Source organism: Colletotrichum phormii, assembly GCF_030913505.1.
Source record: "Colletotrichum phormii strain CBS 102054 chromosome Unknown BDP81scaffold_31, whole genome shotgun sequence".
In the NCBI taxonomy this organism is placed as follows: domain Eukaryota; kingdom Fungi; phylum Ascomycota; class Sordariomycetes; order Glomerellales; family Glomerellaceae; genus Colletotrichum; species Colletotrichum phormii.
In genome coordinates this window covers 85820-106653 of record NW_026851473.1, presented here as the reverse complement: position 1 = coordinate 106653, position 20834 = coordinate 85820, and the positions used below count along the sequence as shown (strand labels likewise).

Here is a 20834-nt window from a genome sequence, read left to right as displayed (position 1 = left end):
CCAGTAAGCTGAAATTTTCGAGCAACCATTCGTCCACACTCATCCGTAGCATCCATGGATGTGATACCTCAGTCCACTTTATTCTATCCCATGGGCCTCCAGGCTCTGCTATTTTTTTTCCTTCTGCCTCGGACTACGGTTCCGTCCCGGGCTCGCTGGTCTGGCTCCTCGAGACGGCCATAATTGGGCGCGTCGTGCCCGGCTCCAAAGTCGCAAAGAAAAAAAGCTGCGTCCCGGGCTGGTCTTCTCTTCAAACCATGGGAATTGTGTGTCCATAGGGTAGCTCTAGCTCTTGTCCTTCTTCGTCTTGGTTTTTCCTTGTTCCCTCTCTCTCCCACGTTCTACCTGTAACCTGTAGACTATTCTCCCCCGTTGCCTTTCCCTCCCCCGCCTCATCCTTCCTCTTGAGGTCAATCACCCCCCAAAAAAGCACCTCCATCCCATTCGTTTGTGTCGTCCCGTCCGACCTTAGGAGCTCCTTAGCTTCCCCCAAGCCGACCGAACCTCGCGACGTCTCCCACGCCAATACGTCACCTCCTACACCCGAACCCGGTCTATTGACATCACCCGTCGCAAACCGAACGTCGGGAAACCATCCAGTCCAGCGCAATCGCAGCTCACACCCCGCGAAATCGACCACCGCCAAGCATCGTGAGAGCTTCAACCTCACACCCTCCGAAGCTCGAACGTCCCCCCCCCCCCCCCCCTCTCTCTCTCTCTCTCTCTCTCTCTCTCCAACACACACACACACACACATACATACGCACAACTGCGCCCGCATGGCGGAACGAGACTCAAGACCACAAGGGCTCGCTGCCGCCGCCGCCGTTGCTGCCACTGCCACCTCCACCACACCCGTCGCGCCAGAGCTCAAGATAAAACCCCCAAGTCCGCTGGCGCTCGCCCAGAAAGTCGACATGGAGTCCAAGATGGGCGAGGCGAAGACCGCATGGAACACAAAGAACCTGGGCTTCCGCCTCGGCGCAGACCTCTTCAGCGCAGCCTGCGCCGGCACCTTGGTTGCGCCCTTGGTGTCTATCATTGACCGGTAAGCAAATACCACCACCACACTCTCACACTCCCCACGATGCCTCAATCCCCTCAGTCCCCCTTTCGCAAAACCACAAAAACTAACCCATCCATCGCAGCTCCATCATGGAAAACGCCTCGGGCCGCCGCCCCCTAGGCGAATGCGTCCGCTCCTGCCTAAAAGAACTCCTCCTCCGCCCCCACGCCGTCGTCTTCTCCAAACCCTTCGCCCTCATCTTCGCCCTCTACGGCGGCACCTACCTCACAGCAAACACCCTCGACACCGCCTCCTCCACCCTCCACAACCACGCCGCATCATCCGTCACCTCGGGCACCGCAAAGTTCGCCGCCTCCAGCACCGCAAATATCGGCATCTGCATGTACAAAGACCAAGTCTTTGCGCGCATGTTTGGGCCCCCCGGCGCCACGCCGCGCCCCGTCCCGATGCTTACGTATGCGCTCTTTACGCTGCGCGACTGCATGACCATCTTCGCGAGCTTCAACGTCCCGCCGAGATTGGGCCCGTGGCTGAATGAGCGGATGGGCGAGGAGATGAGGAAGAAGGTGAGCGGGTTGACTGTTGTGCAGTTTGCTGCGCCGGCCATGGTGCAGTTTGCGAGCACGCCGTTGCATCTGCTGGGGCTGGACGTGTATAACCGGCCGAATGCGGCTGCTACCCCCGTCTCGTGGCAGAATCGGTGGCAGAGCGTGGCGAAGAATTGGGGGATTAGTACGATGGCGAGAATTTGTCGTATTATTCCGGCGTATGGTGTTGGTGGGGTTGTGAATCGCAAGGTGAGGTTGAGTCTGATGGAGAAGGCGGAGAGATGAAGACAGCCGGTTCCATCATGTTGTTATACTTGGAACGTGGTTTTCCGATCAAGAGCTACCTGGCGGTAGCCAGATGACTTGTTTTTCTGTTGTTGAGAACCCCCCTTTTGGCATTGGTTCACATGGATCGGCGTTTTCGGGCTTCTTTTTCTTTTGGCATTAGATGGGTTAAAGACACTGGGAGGCGGTACCAACCCAGCCGCCGGGTTCAAGGAACTGGGCATCTTTACATAGACGACAGACCGGGAGAAACCCCCAAAGCACAAACATCAACACAAACAAATACACACTTGTAGAATAGTAATTGCGCTTTAATCGTCTACACATCGCGCCGGCGAGGGCCTAGCACGAGATGTATATATCCAATGTTTTCAGTGTTCCAAAAAGACAACAACAGCTTTCCGCACATCACATCAGCCCGCTCTCTCTAAGCGCCTTCATCACCTCGTCCTCCTCGCGATGCTTCCTGCGCCGTCGGTGCTTCACATCACCCACATCAATATAATTCTTCCAAAACTTGAGCCCCTCGATGCCGTCCTCGCGGCAGACCACGCCCCTTTCCTCAGCCATCTCCAGCTCCTCCTCCGCCACGCCGATGCTCCAGCCGAACCGCTCGGCGGCATCCCGCGCCGTCACGCCTCGACCGAATTGTCGCCAGTCCCATGCCAGCTCCTTCTCCGGCGGGAACTCGTGTAAGTCGTCTAGCCAGGAGACCAGCGCCTTGATGGTGGTCTCGTCGGTGCGATCGCTACTCTGGACGACCAGGACACCGCTCTTGAACTTTCGCAGCCGGACGGGCAGTTTGAGTGACTCCCACATCTGCGAGGCCTTTTCGAAATCCATGGGGCTCACGAGCTCGACGCCGCCCCGGGCACGGTTGAACATGGCCCACAAGTCGACCAAGTTGATAATCCCGCCGGCCTTTTTCAAAACGCCTCGGGCGTCGTCTGTAAGGAACTCTGCGAGGTTTCTCGACAGTTCGGACAGGTACAACGTCTCTGAACTGCTCCCACCCACTATATCCTTTGTCGTCACGAGACCGAGCTGGCTGGCCGATTCGGCTAGCAGAGCGTTGGCCTCGGCGCCCGTTGCCCCGTTCTGCCTCGCAAACCTCTCGGCGAGGGCCACAATCTCTTTAGCGGAGGCCATCAGGGCGTCCAGATCCTCGAATGCGCTGCCAATCATCACCTCGTTGTTCTTGCGCATGTCGAGCCCGCGCTGCTCCAGACCCGCGATACCGACGCCCTTGGGACGCTCGGGAACCGCTGCGGGCGCGCGCACTAGGGCGCCATTGTCGTCTATTGTGCGATTACTCTTGGGTACGGGCGGCGCTCCCTGCAGTAGCCACTTGCGCTGCGTCAACGCCCCCTTGAGCCGCTCGTAGAATATCTTTTCTCCGCCTCCGCGGAAGGAGATTTTGATGTTTTCGGCGGTATCCTTACCGGGCGAGGACGTTGTGAGGACTGGGCCTGGAGACTCTGTCCTTTGCGTCTGCGCCTGGGTGACGACTGCCTGGGGCAGGTCTTGCGATATCAGGGGTGCTCCGCACATCTCGCACGACAGCAGGGACGGGTGATTCGAGAACGTGCATCGAGGGCACTGGAAGGTCGCGCTCGGGTCTGATGGCTTCGGTGGGGCGCCGCCGTTGATGTTCGAGGCCGCTGGCCAGGGAGGTGGAGGTCCCGTGTTGTCGTCGGGCCTGTTGGAGGTCGATCGAGGGCGCATCGCGAGGGGCGAGCTGACTGTTGGGCTCGAAGGGGTTGCTGGAGGGGCGCGGCTTGTCGCGTTCGATATGGACGCCTTCAAGACGTGCGCTAATGTCGGTTTGATGCCGCAAGCTAGACATGGCGGCAGCGGGGTATGTATGTTTGCCGTCGTGGGATCGAAGTTTGACGGGACCGGGTTGGAAAAGCTGCAGATGGTGCAAACCCAGGTTGCTGCGCTCGCTGGTTCGGGTGGCGGTCGGTAGGGACCATCGGCTCGAGCTGGTGACCCAGCGCCGCCATTTCTCCCGGGAGTAGATATCGCAGACGCTCTAGTCTGAAGTGACGAGCGTTTTATTGGCTTTGGGATCAGGGTAATCTTCGCAGAAGACTTCAAGAACCCCGCGTAGAACTCATATCGATCAATGTCTTTGAGGTCCAGGGCAACTGAGTGCTTGCGCGGCTCGTCCTTGTCGACATAGCAGATTCGGTGGGACGTCAGGTACACCTGGCCGTTTTGCTGTTGGGGCAGCTTGAACTTTCTAGAGGAAGAGCGTGGCTTGTTAGTATGTTTTAGCTATGGTGAGATGAACCAAACGTGGCGTCCGTTGTATTTTACCCTTCATAAAGCCCAACGTTGTCCTGGACGAACAACAAGACTTCATCCGGTAGGTAGGAAGGCCGGAGAGCGGTCGTGAGGTCGATGTGTTTTAGAAACATCCGTCATATTATTCACGAGCGTACCGAGGGGTTTGAAGCTCGCGCAAGACTGGGGGTTTAGTTTGGAGGTGTTGAAGTATGGCAGGGGCTGTTTGCCGCGGGTTGTCGCATACGTCAGGAACGGTCTCGGGATGGTTCGAAGGGTTGAGGGGAGGGATATCGGAAGCCGGGTTCGGAGCTATTTCAAGGATTGCGCATGATTCGAGGGTAAAAGAGACAACTCCAAAGGTTTGGAGACACCGAATCAAGTCCAGTTGAATGTTGTTGGGGCTGAAGAAACTCAACCAACAGCGCCTATGCCAGGCGTCAGTTTATCTCTCGCAACACAACTGCCCCACGGAGAAGCAACGGTCGAGTGGAGGGGGGACTGGACATTCAAGGTGGGATGTCGCCGCTCCACTATAACGATAGTCCCGCTTTGTTGCTAGCGCTGTGCATCACGGTGCACTTCTTGTGCGTTAGGTAATCACTCAGGTAATCATAGCGGTGGCCCCTTGTGCCAGTGACAACCAAAGTCTCTAGCCAGTGGCCACAAGGGCACTGTTTGGTCTGTTCCCCACTATTATTACCTGAAATCCCGCACACAGACCACCATCATTTTGTTACCGCCCTCACCTTTCACGGCTTCTTCCCAACCTCACTCCGTCTTCCTCCCTTCCATCACCAACGCACCTTCGACCCTTCGACCCTTCGTTACTTCGACGCCAAAAATTCCTAGTCGACCTCAACTTCGACAAGATCGCTAGATATACTTGTTCAGACCGATCAAGACTAATTTTCGATCCAGAATTATTCAAGATCGATCCTCGCAGCCGTCACCATGATGCCCACTAGCTGGCCTCCGGCGCCGCCTCCAGGCGTTGCCTACGGAGCACCTCCCGCCAACTATGCTTACCCTCCCAGTGAGTTTTTCTCTTGTCAACCTGAAGTTATCCTTGTTTGATTTGCTGACTTTTGATTCACAGATCCAGCATATACCGCAGTCCAGGCTCGACAAAGCTTCGGCCAGTATCCTCCCCCACCCGCTGCACCTGCCTACAGTACCTCGCCGCCACCCTTGGCTGTTCCCTTCGACCAAGCCGCTCCTATTGCTCCTGTTCCGGCTCCACGAAAGGTTGAATGGCCACCCTCCGTCCGCGATTATGTCCAACGGTCTTTCCTGCCTCACAACATGGACCCTACCGTGCCACGCCCCGAGATTGAAGCCAAGTTGAAGGAGACCATTTCCCAGCACATGGAGAACGGCACTCTCGAGTCAACCGACTGGGAGAAGATGCCCTTCCCCTCCGATCTGATCCGAAACGAGCGCCAGTCCCAGCTGAACTCCTCTATGAACGTCTCATCTCCATTTGCATCGCGATATGATGGTTCAGTGTCTGCCAACCCCAAGAAGAGAAAGTCGTCTGATTTTACCCCGGATGAGAAGTCTTCTGCCGTGCCTTGGCGTACTACTAACAGCAACCGATCCAACGCACTGGAAGACCGAATCACCTTCGCCTCACCCGACAAACGCGCCAACCTCGATGAGCCACTGCCCAAGTCAAGTAAGTTCCAGAAGCAGCTGGAGAAGCGTCAACGCCGCTTCGATGGCGGCTACAAATCGTCCTACCGATCGCCTAGCCCTCCGCCCTCTGATGGACCCGTCGTCGGCACCAGCGAGACTCTGGAAAAGCGGTACCTGCGTCTGACCGCTCCTCCGGTGGCCTCCATGGTTCGGCCCGAGCGTGTCCTTCACAAGACGATGGATCTCCTGAAGAAGAAGTGGAAGAAGGAGGGCAACTACTCTTACATCTGCGACCAGTTGAAATCCATGCGGCAAGACCTGACAGTGCAGCGGATCAAGAACGACTTTACAGTCACCGTTTACGAACTCCACGCCCGAATTGCGTTGGAGAAGGGGGACCTTGGTGAGTATAATCAGTGCCAAACCCAGCTGCGTACTCTGTACGCAAAGGGACTGAAAGGAAGCCCCATCGAGTTCAAGGCCTATCGCATTTTGTACTTCATCCACACTGCCAACCGTACCGGCCTGAATGATGCCTTGGCAGATCTAACCGCAGCAGAGAAGGAGGAGCGACCCATCAAGCATGCTCTTCAGGTGCGATCCGCTCTTGCCTTGGGAAACTACCACAAGTTCTTCCAGCTCTACCTGGACACCCCTAACATGGGTGCGTACCTCATGGACATGTTCGTCGTTCGTGAGCGTCTTGCTGCTCTGTGCAACATTTGCAAAGCGTAAGTTCAATTCCAATCTAAAACACAGTACACCTCGCTAACTTGGATGCAGATACAAGCCAGACGTAAAGTTACGGTTCATCACGGAGGAACTCGGCTTCGAGTCCGACGTTGATGCGGCTCAGTTCATTGTCGACTACAACGGTCAGCATCTGCTCGAGGAACGACAAGAATTCATTGCTCTCTTGACCGGCAAAGCCGGAGCCCTCTTCGATTCCGCCAGAAGTGAGGCATTCCGCAAGGTTGACATCAAAGGACAGATATGAGTTCCTCGTCATCTCTGTTCTCATCACAAATTGCTCTACACAACTTCTAACCATCCCCACCGCCGACCCAAAAGCCACCTGCGGGGTCTTCCCTCCAATCCCCCCCTCCGGTTCTCTCTTCAAAGCCCACAGGCTCTTGTCTCGTGGATTTGGGTCTCATTCCTCCTCGTTTCCTCTTTCTTCTCTTGTTTTCCTACCGACACTTTCACAACATTGGCGTGCTATTTTACCTTGCATCACTTGCGCCCTTCGAAGACGTCTAATACCAGTTTTTGGTCACGGGCTTACGAAATATCGATTTTTACCTCGCTGCCCGCCCCCCTCTGATGGCATTGACGCTTACGCACAGCTCCACGCAGCGAGAACGTCTTCAGTCGTTCATGAATGACAGCGCTGGACGAGGGGTGCGACGCTTGGAGAACAGCGGCTCAACCGCTGATGACGACCGATATTGCCGGCTTGGTGCCAGTCTTGGGCTCTGGGGGCTTTCTAGGCATGATACCCGTTCGCCCTGCAATCGCAGAGGCAGCAGGATGGCGTTCGAGCGGAAAATTCATTGGATCTATCTCTACAAGGGATAGATGGCGATTGGAGTTTGTTATGGACGTTTGCATATACGTCATTCAGCTTTAATGGATATGTCGCAGGCTGCCTTATGCAGCCTGGCAGCAGTCCGGTCTACTAAGACCTTGTGGAATCCATACATTTGCTACGTACCTGGTGTGCAATGTGATTCTCAAGCCCCGTTCGTTGGTTGCTTTCAAAGCGATTCTCATGCGTCTTGATGGCAGTAACCATCTTTTCCTCGGTCCCTATGCCACCTGCAGTAGCGGACAAAGTATGGCTGTAGCGAAAGTAGATGACGTCCATGCCCAGTCGGTGCCACAAGCATGAGATCCATCGTGGCACCCCCGGTGCTAGGAGAAGACTGGACGTATCGCGGCCTTGCATTCCATACATGTCGAGCAGGGTCTCATTGGAGGCATCTGGAGAAAATCGAGTCGTGCCTGGAAACAATGTCTGGGTGGTTTCAATGGACAAATACGGTTATGATTTGCGGGTTTGGGTACCGGACCGGACTCGAAGAGACGGCACTGCCATTATGGGTTTTGTACACCACTGAGAGGACTGCAGGAGGGTCTCGTCACCGTCAACATCGCGGTTGCAGTTCCTTTTCAGTTGGGTAAACTACATGCCTCGACGTATCTGGACCTTGTCATATCATTCACAATTAGAGAAGAGGGAGGGGGGGAGGGCAGGATCCAAACAATGTCCATCGTTGTACAGATTGCTTCTAGAAACGGATGAGGAGAGAATCCCCTTCCCCCTTGAGAAGTGGCTTACACCGCGCGGATTCCAGACGAGAGAGAGAGAGAGAGAGGCTTGTTGAGATATCCCTCGACACGCCGACATATCCAGGTACGATACATCGCCGTGAAGCAATGTTTTCGAATGGAGAAGATCAGCAATCATCCATGCGGTGGTCGAAACAGAACCGAAAATTTGAGGTCGAGAAGCAACTGTGAATCGCCGCAGTGGGCTCTGTGGCAGATACAACTCGACCGTCTGTCTCCGGTGACGCTCCGTAGCCAGAAGACGATGAGACCTTGGCACATCCCTCCCAGTCACAACCTAGGCTAACGAACAAAAAGCTATCAAACTCTCTAGAGTGTAAAGACCCAGCTTCATGGGACTGCGCTGCAGGGGAGACAAACAAGCCTCAGCCCCAGCCTCAACCTCGACTCGGAGCATGCACATAAAAGACTGCCCGACCAGGGCCGAAGAAGACAGATTACCTACTCACTTGCTCACTCTCACCTTATCTAACTTACCTCTACCAAGCGCCTGCACAACTGTCTAGACCCATCGACCCTCGCATAGACATCTCCAAGTCCAACTAGCTGCAGACGGGATAAACTAATCCGACTTGGGATGTAGATATTCAGGCGAACACGGGCGTCTTATTCCCGTTCGAAAAGAGAATAAGAAGAAGAAGAAAAGACCGTGAGCTATTCACACGATGAGCGGAAGGGCAGCGGCCGTGCTCAAGCTCATAGAAACAGAGCGGCATGTTGCTGTCATTATCCAACCATGAGCCAAACTCTGCTCCTATCGTCCATCTTTTCAAGCTCACCCTTCGGGCCTTCGAGGTTTTCCCCCTGCAGGTCATCGTTGGTTCGAAGAAGACAGCTCGAAGCAGAAATTCCCTCGTCGCGATATGACATTTCACGTACGTGCGAAAGAAACTAAAGATGCAACGCACAAACCCGCACGGGGTCCGGGGTCTGCCATCCCGCGCTTAGATGGTCAGGCACATCGAGGGGATGGATGGCATTACCTGCATGGAAAAGAAAAAGGTAAAAGCTAAGAAGCTATAGCATCGTTTGAGCAAGCTTTTGAGCCAGGGGGCTCGAATGAAAACAAAAGGGTGAGAAGGATGCTTTAGGGCGCAAGGGACAAACGCTGTTTTTGAGTTTCGGTGAAGCTTCACCACGAAGAGACTAGTGACGCCGAGGTAGGTCCTGTTGGTGGTGTAAGGCAACTTTGCAAGACCTCGCAGTGTCTCTCTGTGTTCCCGGGGGAGGAGAGAACCTGCAAGGCCATTTCCTCCCTTTTTCATGATAGGAATCGTGCGGAAGACGTCGCCAGAAACCCGGTGATGAGCATCAGTATCATCAAACTGGCTTACATCCTCATCGAGAAGGCGGCAGCTCTCCCCCACCGGATGCTCGCACACGCGTATAACCTGCAACAGAGTACGGTGATAGAGGGTGCAGCCGACAAACCAGCTTCCTTTCCGGGTGATACATAACATCGATCGCATGACCCATGTCGCATGCCAGGCTTGCTGAAGAGTTCATGCTCTTTGAAGCCATTAGAACCCCCGCGACCTCTTGAACTGAAAGCAGGGTTGCGAGGGCTGTCTGTAACCCTAGCTACCTTATACCATGCGCGGCCGTCGAAAGTGACTGCGTATGCTATTTCGGGACGAGCAGGCCGTTGGTCCGTACAAGTCATTGGCCCGCAGGCCGTCTGCCGTCTGCCGAATCCGAGTCCAAAATACCTGATTTAACCGGGGACAGTAGTGTTCCGCGGGAAGGGCCGCCACGGTTTGCCACTCCGATGAAGGCCGGCAAAGACTAAGAAGAAGGGCCTCCTTCGAGGGAAGACGCGTACTGGTGGTCTGGCGTTGCATCGTGGACCAAGGCCATGCGAGAGACCCCTTCCCCTTACGCCAAGTCAGCCGTTCGCTACCAAAACTCGACCACCACCGAACGGTAGTGGCACTTGGTGTCCTCGCTAGAGCCCGCGAGTCGGCAGCGGAAGATCGGCGCTACGGAATGGTGTGAACGGGACTTTCCATGCCGGGCTGTCTTTTGGTAGTTGTTTCGGCCTGATGTCGAGGTTGTAGGTATGGGTAGTGAAGAGGTATAGTCTGTCTCTTCGAAATTGCTCTTTGAGGCGCTGCGGAGACGACGGTTGGTTGCTTGAACCGTCACAGTTTCTTCTACTGAGTCTCTCCGTTCACTCTGATACTATTCGCGCAGTCGACGACTCGTGATAGCAGGAGCAGACTGGAGACATCGTCATGGTAAGTGATCGCCCGTCATCTCAACAGGGGTTTGGAGTCTTGGCCCAACAAGCCATTGAAATCGGGCTTTCGGGGACAACGCCATGTATTTGATGCTCAAGAAGATGATCCAGCACTTCCGTTTCCATCCCTCACCCCGCGATTGGGGCTGACAGGTCTCAACTTTTGGCCAGGGCATCCCGATGTGAGGCAACCCTGACTTGAAGATCATCAACCAGGGACGGGCCAGGGTTCCTCTCCATCCTATTAGGAACTCTGGAGGCACTTGAAATCTCATAGAATGGGTGTATTTTCATGGCCTTTCATTGGTGATGGTGCCGTTCTCTGCCCCGTTTCAGGCGACATGGGACGTCGAGTTTCAAGTTGTGTCGTGCCCGTGAACGGGACGGGCTGGATCCGAACACAACTGCGGCACGAGGTTAAAGCTAGACCTTGCCTCCGCAAGCTCAGTAAAGTGGTAGCCAAGACAGATGAGAAAGTGTGGGTTAACGTGACCCCGGGTATTTGGAATGCGAGTCTCGCTATCGGGCTTGATATTCCTGGCGCATTGTCTTCCTTGGACATCAGCGGGTTTCGCATGCCATGGATGGCACTGGACGTACGACGCGCTGTTGCAGATGCGATTTCCAGGGAGCTGTGGAGCTGCGAAGCTTCTGGAAACGATGACAGCTAAGGTAGTCTCAGGCCAACTTGGTCAACTGTGTATCGATACGCATGAGAACGGAGGATAACATGGTGTCATGGGGTCGGTAGAAAGCACGGCTCTGCTGCCAATGTTCCGGCCTACGTCATGCCCATTAAAGTGCTTTCATATGCCACTGTTGGGGATACCAAGCATTGGTGTACTGGGGCCGGCGCAAGTTGCGGTGCAGAGTATCCGTACCGTAGGCTTGGTAATCCCAAATGAGCCCCTGCAATGTCAACTCGATCCGCGTCTATCTCGAGTGCCAGCCGCGTTCCGTGGATGAGGTACAGAACGCCGCTAGCGATCGACAGCAGCGGCAGAAGGATGCGGATAAAAAGCATACAGCTCCTCTCCAGCCCTGCCACATCCGTCAGTCAGCGAAAAGGCCAAGAATGGGCCGGGATATCGTTCCTGAACCGTCCCACTGAAACGGGTCGTTGGCGGGGTTTCTCTGCACCAGCCATTTAGCGCACCTTGGACCTATATAAGACCAAGGCGCCATCAAGAGCACCATGGGTGGGGGAATGGAGAAGGTAGTAATCTATTCGAGGCGTCGGAAACCTGGGACGGATTGGGAAGAGCAGCGGCGCCAGGGAACTCGGTAGATGAAGTCATTCTGATGAGGCGTGCATGGGCAGCGTGCATGCAAGGTCCAACGCCGTTGGCCCTGACATGTAGTTCGCAGAAAGGCCCGGAATTCTTGCGGCATCAACGAAAGAAAATGCACTTCGGCGATGGCGAAATGCGATTCGACATTGCTGGTTGATGATGGCTGCAAGTCTGTTTTTGTGGATGCGCGCGCCAATTTGCTCCAACCTGAACCGACGCGTCGGCGCGTAAGCTGGTCCTCCATTCTTTGCTGATCAATTGGCTAAGGTGTTTTCTGGCCCGGCCCAGACTTTTGAATCCTCGCAAGCGCATTTTGCTAGTGTGAAGACCAGTGTATCCGTACTCCGCAGGCTTTGAACCTCCAACGGTAGGGCGAGATCGCCATGTCGTTCAGACAAAAAGTCGATTAGGTTTTGAGCCGTCTCGACGGTGGAGGCCAGTGTGAGAAGGGCTAGACGCGCATAAGAATTCGAATGGGTGCCAGTGTCCATATTGACCTGACGGTGTCCGCATGACCAGTATTAACAGACGATATCAAAAAGATTCGCGATGCCAGCTTGGCGTGGATCGCACTGGATCCACGAGACCCTTGTAATAAACGTCGGGATATTTGCTATGCAATTGCATGCTAGCACCTTTTGGTGGGATATGCTGCGTCATCCCCGGCGTTCCAGGCCGCCCGGAAGCCGCATGGCAACTGACGAGATCTGTGACAACGTCGTGGTCTGCGCAAGACTTACAAGTCCACCGCCGAGCCGTAGAGGTACGGATACAGCTCTTTCAACGACACTAATCGCAACGTAGACGGGCCGTACGGATAGACGCCGCAACCTCACATTATACCGGCGAAGTCTAAGGTAACGGATAAGCCGTGTTGTCTCGGCCTGGTGGCCGGGGAAAGATCCGTGTGGCAGGGTTCGACCGTAGGTTGGGTTGAGGCCGAAGTGGCGTCCAGGCCGTTGAAGTTATTAGGCTGGAACTCAATGGGTCCCAAAGAGATAATTACCGTCCGGGCCCGCCGCGTACAGGGGTCCTAACCAAGAGGCATTTGTTCAAGTGAGCTGTCCCTGATTGAGAAGAAGGAAGAACTCTGCTAGAGTGTGGCCGATATATGGGGGGCACAGGTTACCCCTTCTTCCTGCATTGCTCGGGATCACAAGGGAGCGAAGGAGTCTTTGCGTTAATCGATAAGATGCCGCCATGAGTTCCGTCTCTTGACCAGTCCCCTGCGTCGCACTGCCATCCGGGGGAGCTCAATCAACTCTGCCAGAGACGGGATAAGCTGTTGGAAAGCGAGGTCAGTTCATGCAAAAGCAAGTATCAAAAGCTCTTTGCTCTTGCTATTGGTTGGAAACTGATGTTTCGCATGGGGGCGTGCAAAGCTCAATCCGACTCGATGAGGGGTGTTGGTGAAAATCCAAAAAAAGGTCTGTGTTTGAGTGGAGGTTTTGCCATGTGCGCGCCCAGGAAGATAGTGGCAAAGGCTGAGCAACCGCGGGGGAGGATGCCCTCGGGGCATGGGGTCCAGGGCATGGCACTGGCAATAGGTAGTAGGTATTGATGGTAAGCGGCCCAACCGCCCGGCTTCTCGCTATGTGATGTCGACTGCTGCGACAGATTGGCTGGTTGAACAGCTTCAGCCTTTCTTGCGGTAGCTATAGAGAAGGACAAGACTATTGGAAAGCTGACTGCGATACGCTAATTGAGGGCGTCTTGGACGAGAGCTGAAAATGAAGGAGGATTCTAGCTGGTCGTCGAAGGAGAGTAGCCATGATCGCTGACTGGTAGCCGTCTTCTATCTCCATTGCTAGCTGCTCTAGCGCCCTCGAACGAATTTCAGTGCCGTCGTCATAGGCACTGCGGATCGAGTCTTGTGCTGATACAGCTGGCTTGTCGCAATCCTTCACGCTGTCGTCCAAGGCATCGTACTTCGGCTCAGGGCCGGTGGCTGCCACCAGCATGAGGCTTGGGGAGCAGGAGGGCGAGACATGCAGCTGCAAGATGCGACTGGCACTCGAGCTGCTAGTCCCTGGGCCCTGAAATGACTATGCCGCACCAGGAATGCGGCGACCAAAGCCACCCATCGGGCGTGGACGACTGGACGTCCACTGTACCGAGAGCTGGTTCTCCATGGTTCCGTTGAGTGGGAGGAGGACTGTACGGTGTGGGATTGGCTATTGTGACGGGTTCCCGAATGCTATCTCCATGGAAGACTTTGGGGGGTGAATTAAGCTTTCCATCTGAGGGTTGCTGCTGCTGGACCACCACGCCCGCTGTGGTTTCGCGCAATGCCCGGTCCGTACGTAAGATGGTTTAGTCTCCGTGCTCATGGGCGTCCGCCTTCATGTCTTCGGACTGGCCTGTCAGTCAGCTGTCACCGGGTGCCTCCCGAGCTTGCTGTTGCTGCGTTACCAGACGGAGCGATTTCTGACGGTGGCTGCTGTTCTAGCTGTGATGGTGCAAGTGTAGTGCCGAGTGACGGTTGCCGGAGACTTGGTGCGCCAAAAGCTGAAGTAAATGTAGACGAAGTTTGGAGAAGAAACATCTCTCTCCTGTTGATGGCATCCATGAGCGTGAAGCACTGTTAATTATTAGTACCTAGCAATGTCTCGCACAGCCCTGGCAGCAGAGCATGCAATAGGCAGGCGGCGCGGCACACAAGGTGACAGACAGGCACGAGGACCACTGCCCACATACTCCCGTGGCGAGACGCATGCCACCATCCATAGCAATCTGCAAGTTGACACCCTCGTTGGAGGGCAGGACACCCACCCGTAACCCTAGCGCAATTTACCCACCCACGCCCAGTGGGCAGACTGGACAGACGGGTACAGACCGGGGTGTCGGCGTACCCTCGTCGGCGAGTCCCACCAGTCAAGCCCTCTCCAACCGTCTCCCCCTCGATTCGTCTGGTCTGGTGGGATTTGGACCTTGGAAGTCCATCCCGGGCGTTGGAGTGTGGTGTGTGTGTGTGTGTGCCGCAGCGCTCCGTAATGTAAGTTGAGTAAAGTAGGTGGTAGTGAGTACGGGGTACCCAGGCACCTTGGGCAGATGCTTGGTTGGGCGAACGAGCCTTTTCTACCCTCGCCCGTCCGCGCCGCTTTCTCTTGAGTCGTTTCCCTCACCTCCCCTTAACCCTCCAGGTCGCTCGCAGCAAGTCCGCCGCACGCCGAAGTCCAGCGTAATCTTTGCACTTGGTCGAGTATTCGAAGAGTTCAACTTTGGGACCTTGGACGACAGTCATTGATCGAGGAACGACGAGAAGTTGTGCATCTGCCAACCTCACATCCGACCCCTGCGACCCCGCCGAGTACCGTGTAGCCCGAGTTGAGTCGCGGGTCACCTTGTTTCGGAGGCTGAGAAAGAGAGAGAGATCCAGCCGTCTTCCGAGTCCGAATAAGAAAGCAGAGGGGAGACAATCCCACGAAGTACTGCGCCAGCCCAATATCCAGTGAACACGACTTTCTTTTCTTATTTTACTCCGTGTGAAGTAAGAAGAGGGGGAAAAAACGAAGCGGACAATTCGGAAGGACGTTGTTGAAACTGATCGCGTGGTAAAAGCGTATTGGAGAGAGACACACAAACGGGCAGACAAGAGAAAGATCCGAAAGTCGGCACGGACAGAGCAGAAAGGAGCTGTGTAAAAAAGTTTAAAAAAAAAAAAAAAAAAAAAAAAGAGAAAGAGAGAGAGAGAGGGAGAGAGAGAGAGAGAGAGAGAGAGAGAGAGAGAGAGAGAAAGGAAAGGCAAGGAAAGGAAAGCTAAGCCAAACACCGAGGCCGCGACATCGACGACATCGAACAAGAAGATCTTGGGAGGATAAAGAACAAGAAGGAACGACTTTTACCCGTCGATTTTTCCACATTCCACCTGCCGCACCATTTCTCAGCCCGTCGCTTTCCTTTTCAAGAGAAAGCCCAACGGTCCACGGCAAGAACCACCAGTCTACCACCACCTTCCACCACTTCGTACCTACCAACCGCACCTCCCCCACGACTCAAGTAAGGAACGCAATCCGAGGGAAAGTGCGACCCAGTCATCATCGCCCCTCCTTCCTTCCCGTTCGCACTGGCATCAGCCTGGTCCCGGTAACCTAACCAGTCCCAATCAATCAATCAATTTCCCCCCCTTCTCTCCTTCCCTCCGTCGAAAGGGAAGAAAAAAAAAGGGAAAAAAAAAGAAAACAAGCCATCGTTGGAAGGAACAACACTCAACTCAACCCCAACCTAACAACACCGGACCTTCCTCCTTCATCTCTTTGGAAAGAAGCCCGCCTGGTATACTCCGTACACACAAACTGCAACTGCAACTGCAACACCAAATACTTGCACTTGCTGCACCTTCAACCATCATCGACATTGGATCTTTCCTCCTGTCGCAGTGTCGCTTATAGTTGCACACTGATCCACGCAATCCACGCCCACCCCTCCCCTACGAATACCAATACCCCCTGCTTTGCGCCCAATCACGCCTTGCCTTACCTGCCTTGCCTGGCCGAAGGAGAGCATATCCCACCCATTATCCATCCCTATCTTCCCTCTCTCGACCTGACCTGCACCTACCTGCCTTACATCAGTCAGTACCTTACCACTTCGTACTTTCCCGTGGTGCAACAGGGCCCCCCGTCACCACTCCCACTTCAACTTCCTTTTCGCAAGCAACATCGCATTTTATTCTTGCCAGAATCTGCAGCTGTCCTCTCCTCCCCAAAGCGAGGGAGCGTCACACAAGATGAAGGTTCGTCATCCTCCACCCTCCTGGTACCTGCTGTTGTGCAATCCTCTCTGCCTCTTTCTCCTGCATCCGCATTCCCATCTTCTTCCGCCCCTTCCCACCCCTATCAACTGTTCTCTCCCTCTTTCCAGAAACCCAGTCGTGCGCGCATGTCACCACCACCAATACCAAACACAAACACCACTTTGTGCTCTTGTGAATTCCTCCTCACAACTTCACATCCTCACCAAAAAGAAACTGGTGCACAATCTTGCATGCGCTCTCTGTTTCTGCCTTTCAGTACCTCTCTCTGCCCTCAGCCCTCTTGCGACATTTTGCGCTCCCTTCATTCTCTCCCACTTTCCGCCGTATATGAGCAACCCCGCATGCGCCCATGCTCATACCCACGATGAATCGCGAATCAATGTCCAGAAATCGGTTTTCCGATCACTTACTGACAGTACCTTACCTCATGCAGGCCCTCCGTCGGTCCATCAAGGGCGAAAAGGACAATGCCAAAGTCAACATTGCCCCGAAGTCTGCTGTTGCTATTGTCCCCCCAAAGAAGGTACGTGCTGATAGAAGCCTCAATCCCCATGCTGTTGCTGTTGCTGCCCCATGCGCCTGGGCCTCCACCACGCGCGTACGCAATATGCGTATGGTGGGGGGGACGCTGACAACTGCCCTGCGTAATCGCATCTTTGCTGACCGCTGGAACCCACATACCAGGTTATCCGAGCCCTATACGACTATGAAGCTCAGTCCAACCAAGAGTTGAGCTTTTCGCGCGGCGACTTCTTCCACGTCATCGGCAGAGAGAACGACCCCGACTGGTACGAAGCCTGCAACCCAGCACTGCCTGACGCCCGCGGTCTCGTACCTGTAGCCTTTTTCCAAGCATTAGGCCGAACCGAAAGAGATAGTGGCCAGTCTGACGGTGCTATGCCCCGACCGCCAACCATGTCTCCGACAATTTCCAAGAACCCCGATCACGACTCCGGCTATGCCGAGACTGCGCCGCCCCCCGGCGCAATGCAGTCACCACCCGCAACTCAGCCGACGCAGCGTATGTCCAGGTCCGGCAGCAGGTCCGGCGCGATGGTTTACGGTATCGTCATGTACGACTTTGTGGCGGAGCGCGCCGACGAGCTGGAGGCCAAGGCTGGCGAGGCCATCATCGTCATTGCTCAATCCAACCCCGAGTGGTTTGTCGCCAAGCCTATCGGCAGACTAGGAGGACCAGGCTTGATACCCGTATCTTTTGTCGAAATACGCGATATGGCGACGGATACCGCCGTTGGAGACGCCTCCGGAGCCATCAAGAAGGCCGGCATTCCCAAGGTTGAGGAATGGAAGAAGATGGCGGCCGACTACAAGAACAGCAGCATCACACTGGGCAAGTTCGACAATGGTCAACCGCAACAGGGCGGCTCCATCGAGCAAGGAATGGAACGCATGAGTCTTCAACAAGGCGGCGGGCGCACCAGTTCACAGAACGGTGCCAGCCATGTATGTTTCTCCTCGTCATCTCTCTTGCAATCCTTGAAGCTAACGCTCGTGACACAGCAACAGCAAGCTGGTTACCAGCAATCACGCAACTCTCAACAAGCTGCCCAACCGAGCCCCTACGCCAAACCAGCCTCGCAGCTCTATGCTCCCATCTCAGCCCGCATTCCGAGATACTGCTTTGCGGAAGACAAGTACTGGTTCGTCATTGAAGCAGTGCTGGAGGATGGCCGTCACTGGGAATTGTCCAGATATTACGAAGACTTCTATGACTTCCAGATTGCCTTGCTCACCGAATTCCCCGCCGAGGCAGGAAACACCGGCACGCAAAAGCGCACACTTCCCTACATGCCTGGTCCGGTAAACTACGTCACAGACCAGATCACGGAAGGCCGGCTACACAACCTGGATGCCTACGTCAAGAACCTCCTCGCGCAGCCAGCCTACATCGCAAGGTGTACCCTTGTGAAGCAATTCTTCGCTCCTAGGGAAGGCGACTACGAAATCGATCCTAATGCGCCGAACGACGAATACCGACTATCGGGCGGCTCGCAGCCTTCATCGAACGAATCACCAGCAGATGCGGCTTCACGACAATCGTCCAAGAATAATCTGAACGGCAATGGCTACGGTGCTCAACAACGAGCAATGGGTCAGCCCGGAATGAACCGGCAGCCATCGTCTATTTCGCAGTCGCAGCCTTCACCTGCCATCGGCCAAGGTCAAGTTCAAGCCATGAAGATCAAGCTCTACTTTAACGGCGATCTTATTGCAATCCGAGTTGCAACAGACATTTCATTCCAGCAGCTGTACGACAAGATTGTGGACAGACTCAAAATCCCCGTTGGCGAAGAGATCCAGCTTTTCTACAAGGACGAACCCACTGGCGACAAGCCGAACCTCATGAGCGACAACGACCTCGACTACGCGTTGCAAAGGAACGAGAAGCTCCTTCTCTATGTCGAGCAGGTCTAAGGCTCAACAAGGTGCTATTCGGCTCGGACTTTTTTCCTGGATGGTTTTCGCGACTACTTGAGAGACAAAAGCATACCCCACCCGCCATTGCATTCTCACTTTATGATTCCCAGCGCACGCGACGCGTTGCTATCTACTGTCTTATTACACAGGCGATGGCTGATTTTCACTTCTATATTGTTTTCTCCTAGTAGCTGGACTCGATATACGACCATGATGCGCCAGTGGATCGACTCTCCTTCGCACAAGCGGCTACGCTCCTTTTTTTTTTTTTTTTTTTTTACACTTCTTTGGCCCTCGACAGGGGCCCCCACTTACGATTTTCTTTTTGATGGTTATTGACGTTGATGATGGGGAAAAAGAACTATTGATACAGCCCTCGAGGGTTTACGTCTGTCCAAGAGTTTCTCAAAAAGACGCAAGACGGATTTGTTTCCACCACGAGGACCACGGAGAGAGGATATTGGCGGGCGTTTATTGGTCAGACGGCTGACTTGAGCCGTCACAATTTTTATTTTAGCATGAGGCCCTTTCTCAACAGGATTTCCCTTGGGCGGTCTGATCATGATTCCTCGCGCATAGTGCACGGGGGAAAAGATCGGTTCAGGGGAGCCCCTCTGATGATGAGCGAACGAACGTTAGGACGAATGCGGATGAGGTTCGGACAGACGGGCAAGGGATGGGCCCTATAACCCGTATTTTAGCCAGAGATGAATCAAGACGAGCCTGTTCAACGAGTTCTTTCTCAAACGTGAGGATGCTGACGATGTGCACGAGCCGATGGCGTGTAGACGACTCCCCATCCTTCCTTAAACCTCACCTTGCCCCACAAGTGAGTACACATCACAGCCCAGCCGTCCGTCTCTGGCGCATTCCAACCCTCACCCATCCCTCGTTTGCCTCTATAATAAACAACACCACCTCATTCCATCACCAAGACCCGTATCGTAGCCGGGAATAGTCACCTGGTTTCTGAATTGTTCCCGCACCCATGGGTCCCGGGTTCGCGTCCCGTCTTCCGTCTTTGTAAAAACATCCTTGCATCGTTACACCTGAGGCTGGTAAGAGTCTCCTCGGATCTTTCTAGGCTTTCCCTGTTATAGGAGGGCCGAGCTTGTTGCTTTCTTGTTTGTCGTGATGACTGATTCAGGATGGGACAAGTGGCGAGATATATATAGACAGACGGCAGGTTGATAAACGGCTGCTAGACTTTGACGTTCATAGGATTCATTATCAAGGTACCTTGTGATAATACCTAGGTTGAAGTAGCAGCGCCCTCCCCCGGCCCTAACACTTATGCATATATATATACACACTACACACGCGCAACGTGACTTGGGGGGTTTTCCCCCTTGATACCTCGAAACCTTCCTATTCCCCTATCCGATAGCAAAAAGCTTTTTTTGTTTTGTGAAAGTGGTGATTGGTCCATCGCCTACTATTATCCTCCAAAGGTATGTCGATACTCAACCGAAATATTGGATTACCAACTCCTAAGTATCGCTCGCCAGGGGATTTTGGGTTTTCGTTCAATAATCACTCCGCTCCCCTTTTGCCAACCCCCATCATACCCTTCCCAGTCTTCTGCGATTAAGTGGCCCTAGACCACAACATGCGTAGACATATGCTCAACAGCCTCCTTAATCGTCCTAAGCATCCGCTGATTCACGCAAAACGGGCACCGTAGCGGCCTCTCGTTCGCCGAGACCGGATCATCATTCTTAATAGGCGTCAGGTTCAGCTCCGGCGTAGACGGCATAAACCGGTTCGACGCAGACACGACCCTCTGCACGGCGGGCGTCGCGAGCGCCGCAGCAGCAGTCCCCTGCGCGCGCTCCCGCTGCTCGCGCTCCTCTCTCGCCGCGGCCGCCGTGGCCTCGGCTTCGGCTTCCTCCTGCTGCAGCTGGCGCAGCGCGTTCTGGAGGACAATGTCCGGGTCCTCGTCGCCGTACATGGGCGTGTCGCTTCCCGG

The 20834-nt window shown here is 54.6% G+C and overlaps 5 protein-coding genes across 5 annotated transcripts; 3 read left to right on the top strand and 2 right to left on the bottom strand.

Moving 5' to 3' along the window:
• Positions 1-779: 779 nt before the first annotated feature.
• On the top strand, positions 780-1860 carry BDP81DRAFT_399672 (uncharacterized protein; the record flags this gene model as incomplete). The annotated part of the gene is made up of 2 exons (XM_060588603.1): positions 780-1048; positions 1149-1860. The coding sequence occupies 2 exons, from the start codon at positions 780-782 to the stop codon at positions 1858-1860; spliced, it is 981 nt and encodes a 326-aa protein (XP_060439040.1).
• Positions 1861-2268: 408 nt separating this feature from the next.
• BDP81DRAFT_399671 (EAP30/Vps36 family protein) lies at positions 2269-4283 on the bottom strand (the record flags this gene model as incomplete). The annotated part of the gene is made up of 2 exons (XM_060588602.1): positions 2269-4105; positions 4183-4283. The coding sequence occupies 2 exons, from the start codon at positions 4281-4283 to the stop codon at positions 2269-2271; spliced, it is 1938 nt and encodes a 645-aa protein (XP_060439039.1).
• An 820-nt stretch (positions 4284-5103) lies between these two features.
• On the top strand, positions 5104-6784 carry BDP81DRAFT_454745 (GANP/Nin1/mts3/eIF-3 p25 family protein; the record flags this gene model as incomplete). The annotated part of the gene is made up of 3 exons (XM_060592983.1): positions 5104-5185; positions 5249-6518; positions 6571-6784. 3 exons carry the CDS (start codon positions 5104-5106, stop codon positions 6782-6784), a joined length of 1566 nt encoding a protein of 521 aa, XP_060439038.1.
• Positions 6785-16790: 10006 nt separating this feature from the next.
• Positions 16791-18862, top strand: BDP81DRAFT_454744 (scd2/ral3; the record flags this gene model as incomplete). Its single annotated transcript, XM_060592982.1, has 3 exons — positions 16791-16949; positions 17111-17890; positions 17954-18862. 3 exons carry the CDS (start codon positions 16791-16793, stop codon positions 18860-18862), a joined length of 1848 nt encoding a protein of 615 aa, XP_060439037.1.
• Positions 18863-20137: 1275 nt separating this feature from the next.
• BDP81DRAFT_440088 (uncharacterized protein) lies at positions 20138-20691 on the bottom strand. Its single transcript, XM_060591469.1, has one exon. It carries the CDS (start codon positions 20619-20621, stop codon positions 20463-20465), a length of 159 nt encoding a protein of 52 aa, XP_060439036.1. The 5' UTR covers positions 20622-20691; the 3' UTR covers positions 20138-20462.
• Between the last annotated feature and the right edge of the window lie 143 nt (positions 20692-20834).

Excerpts from the sequence above, each read along its gene's own strand:
- BDP81DRAFT_440088 (XM_060591469.1), bottom strand. The coding sequence starts at position 20,621 with ATGCCGTCTACGCCGGAGCTGAACCTGACGCCTATTAAGAATGATGAT.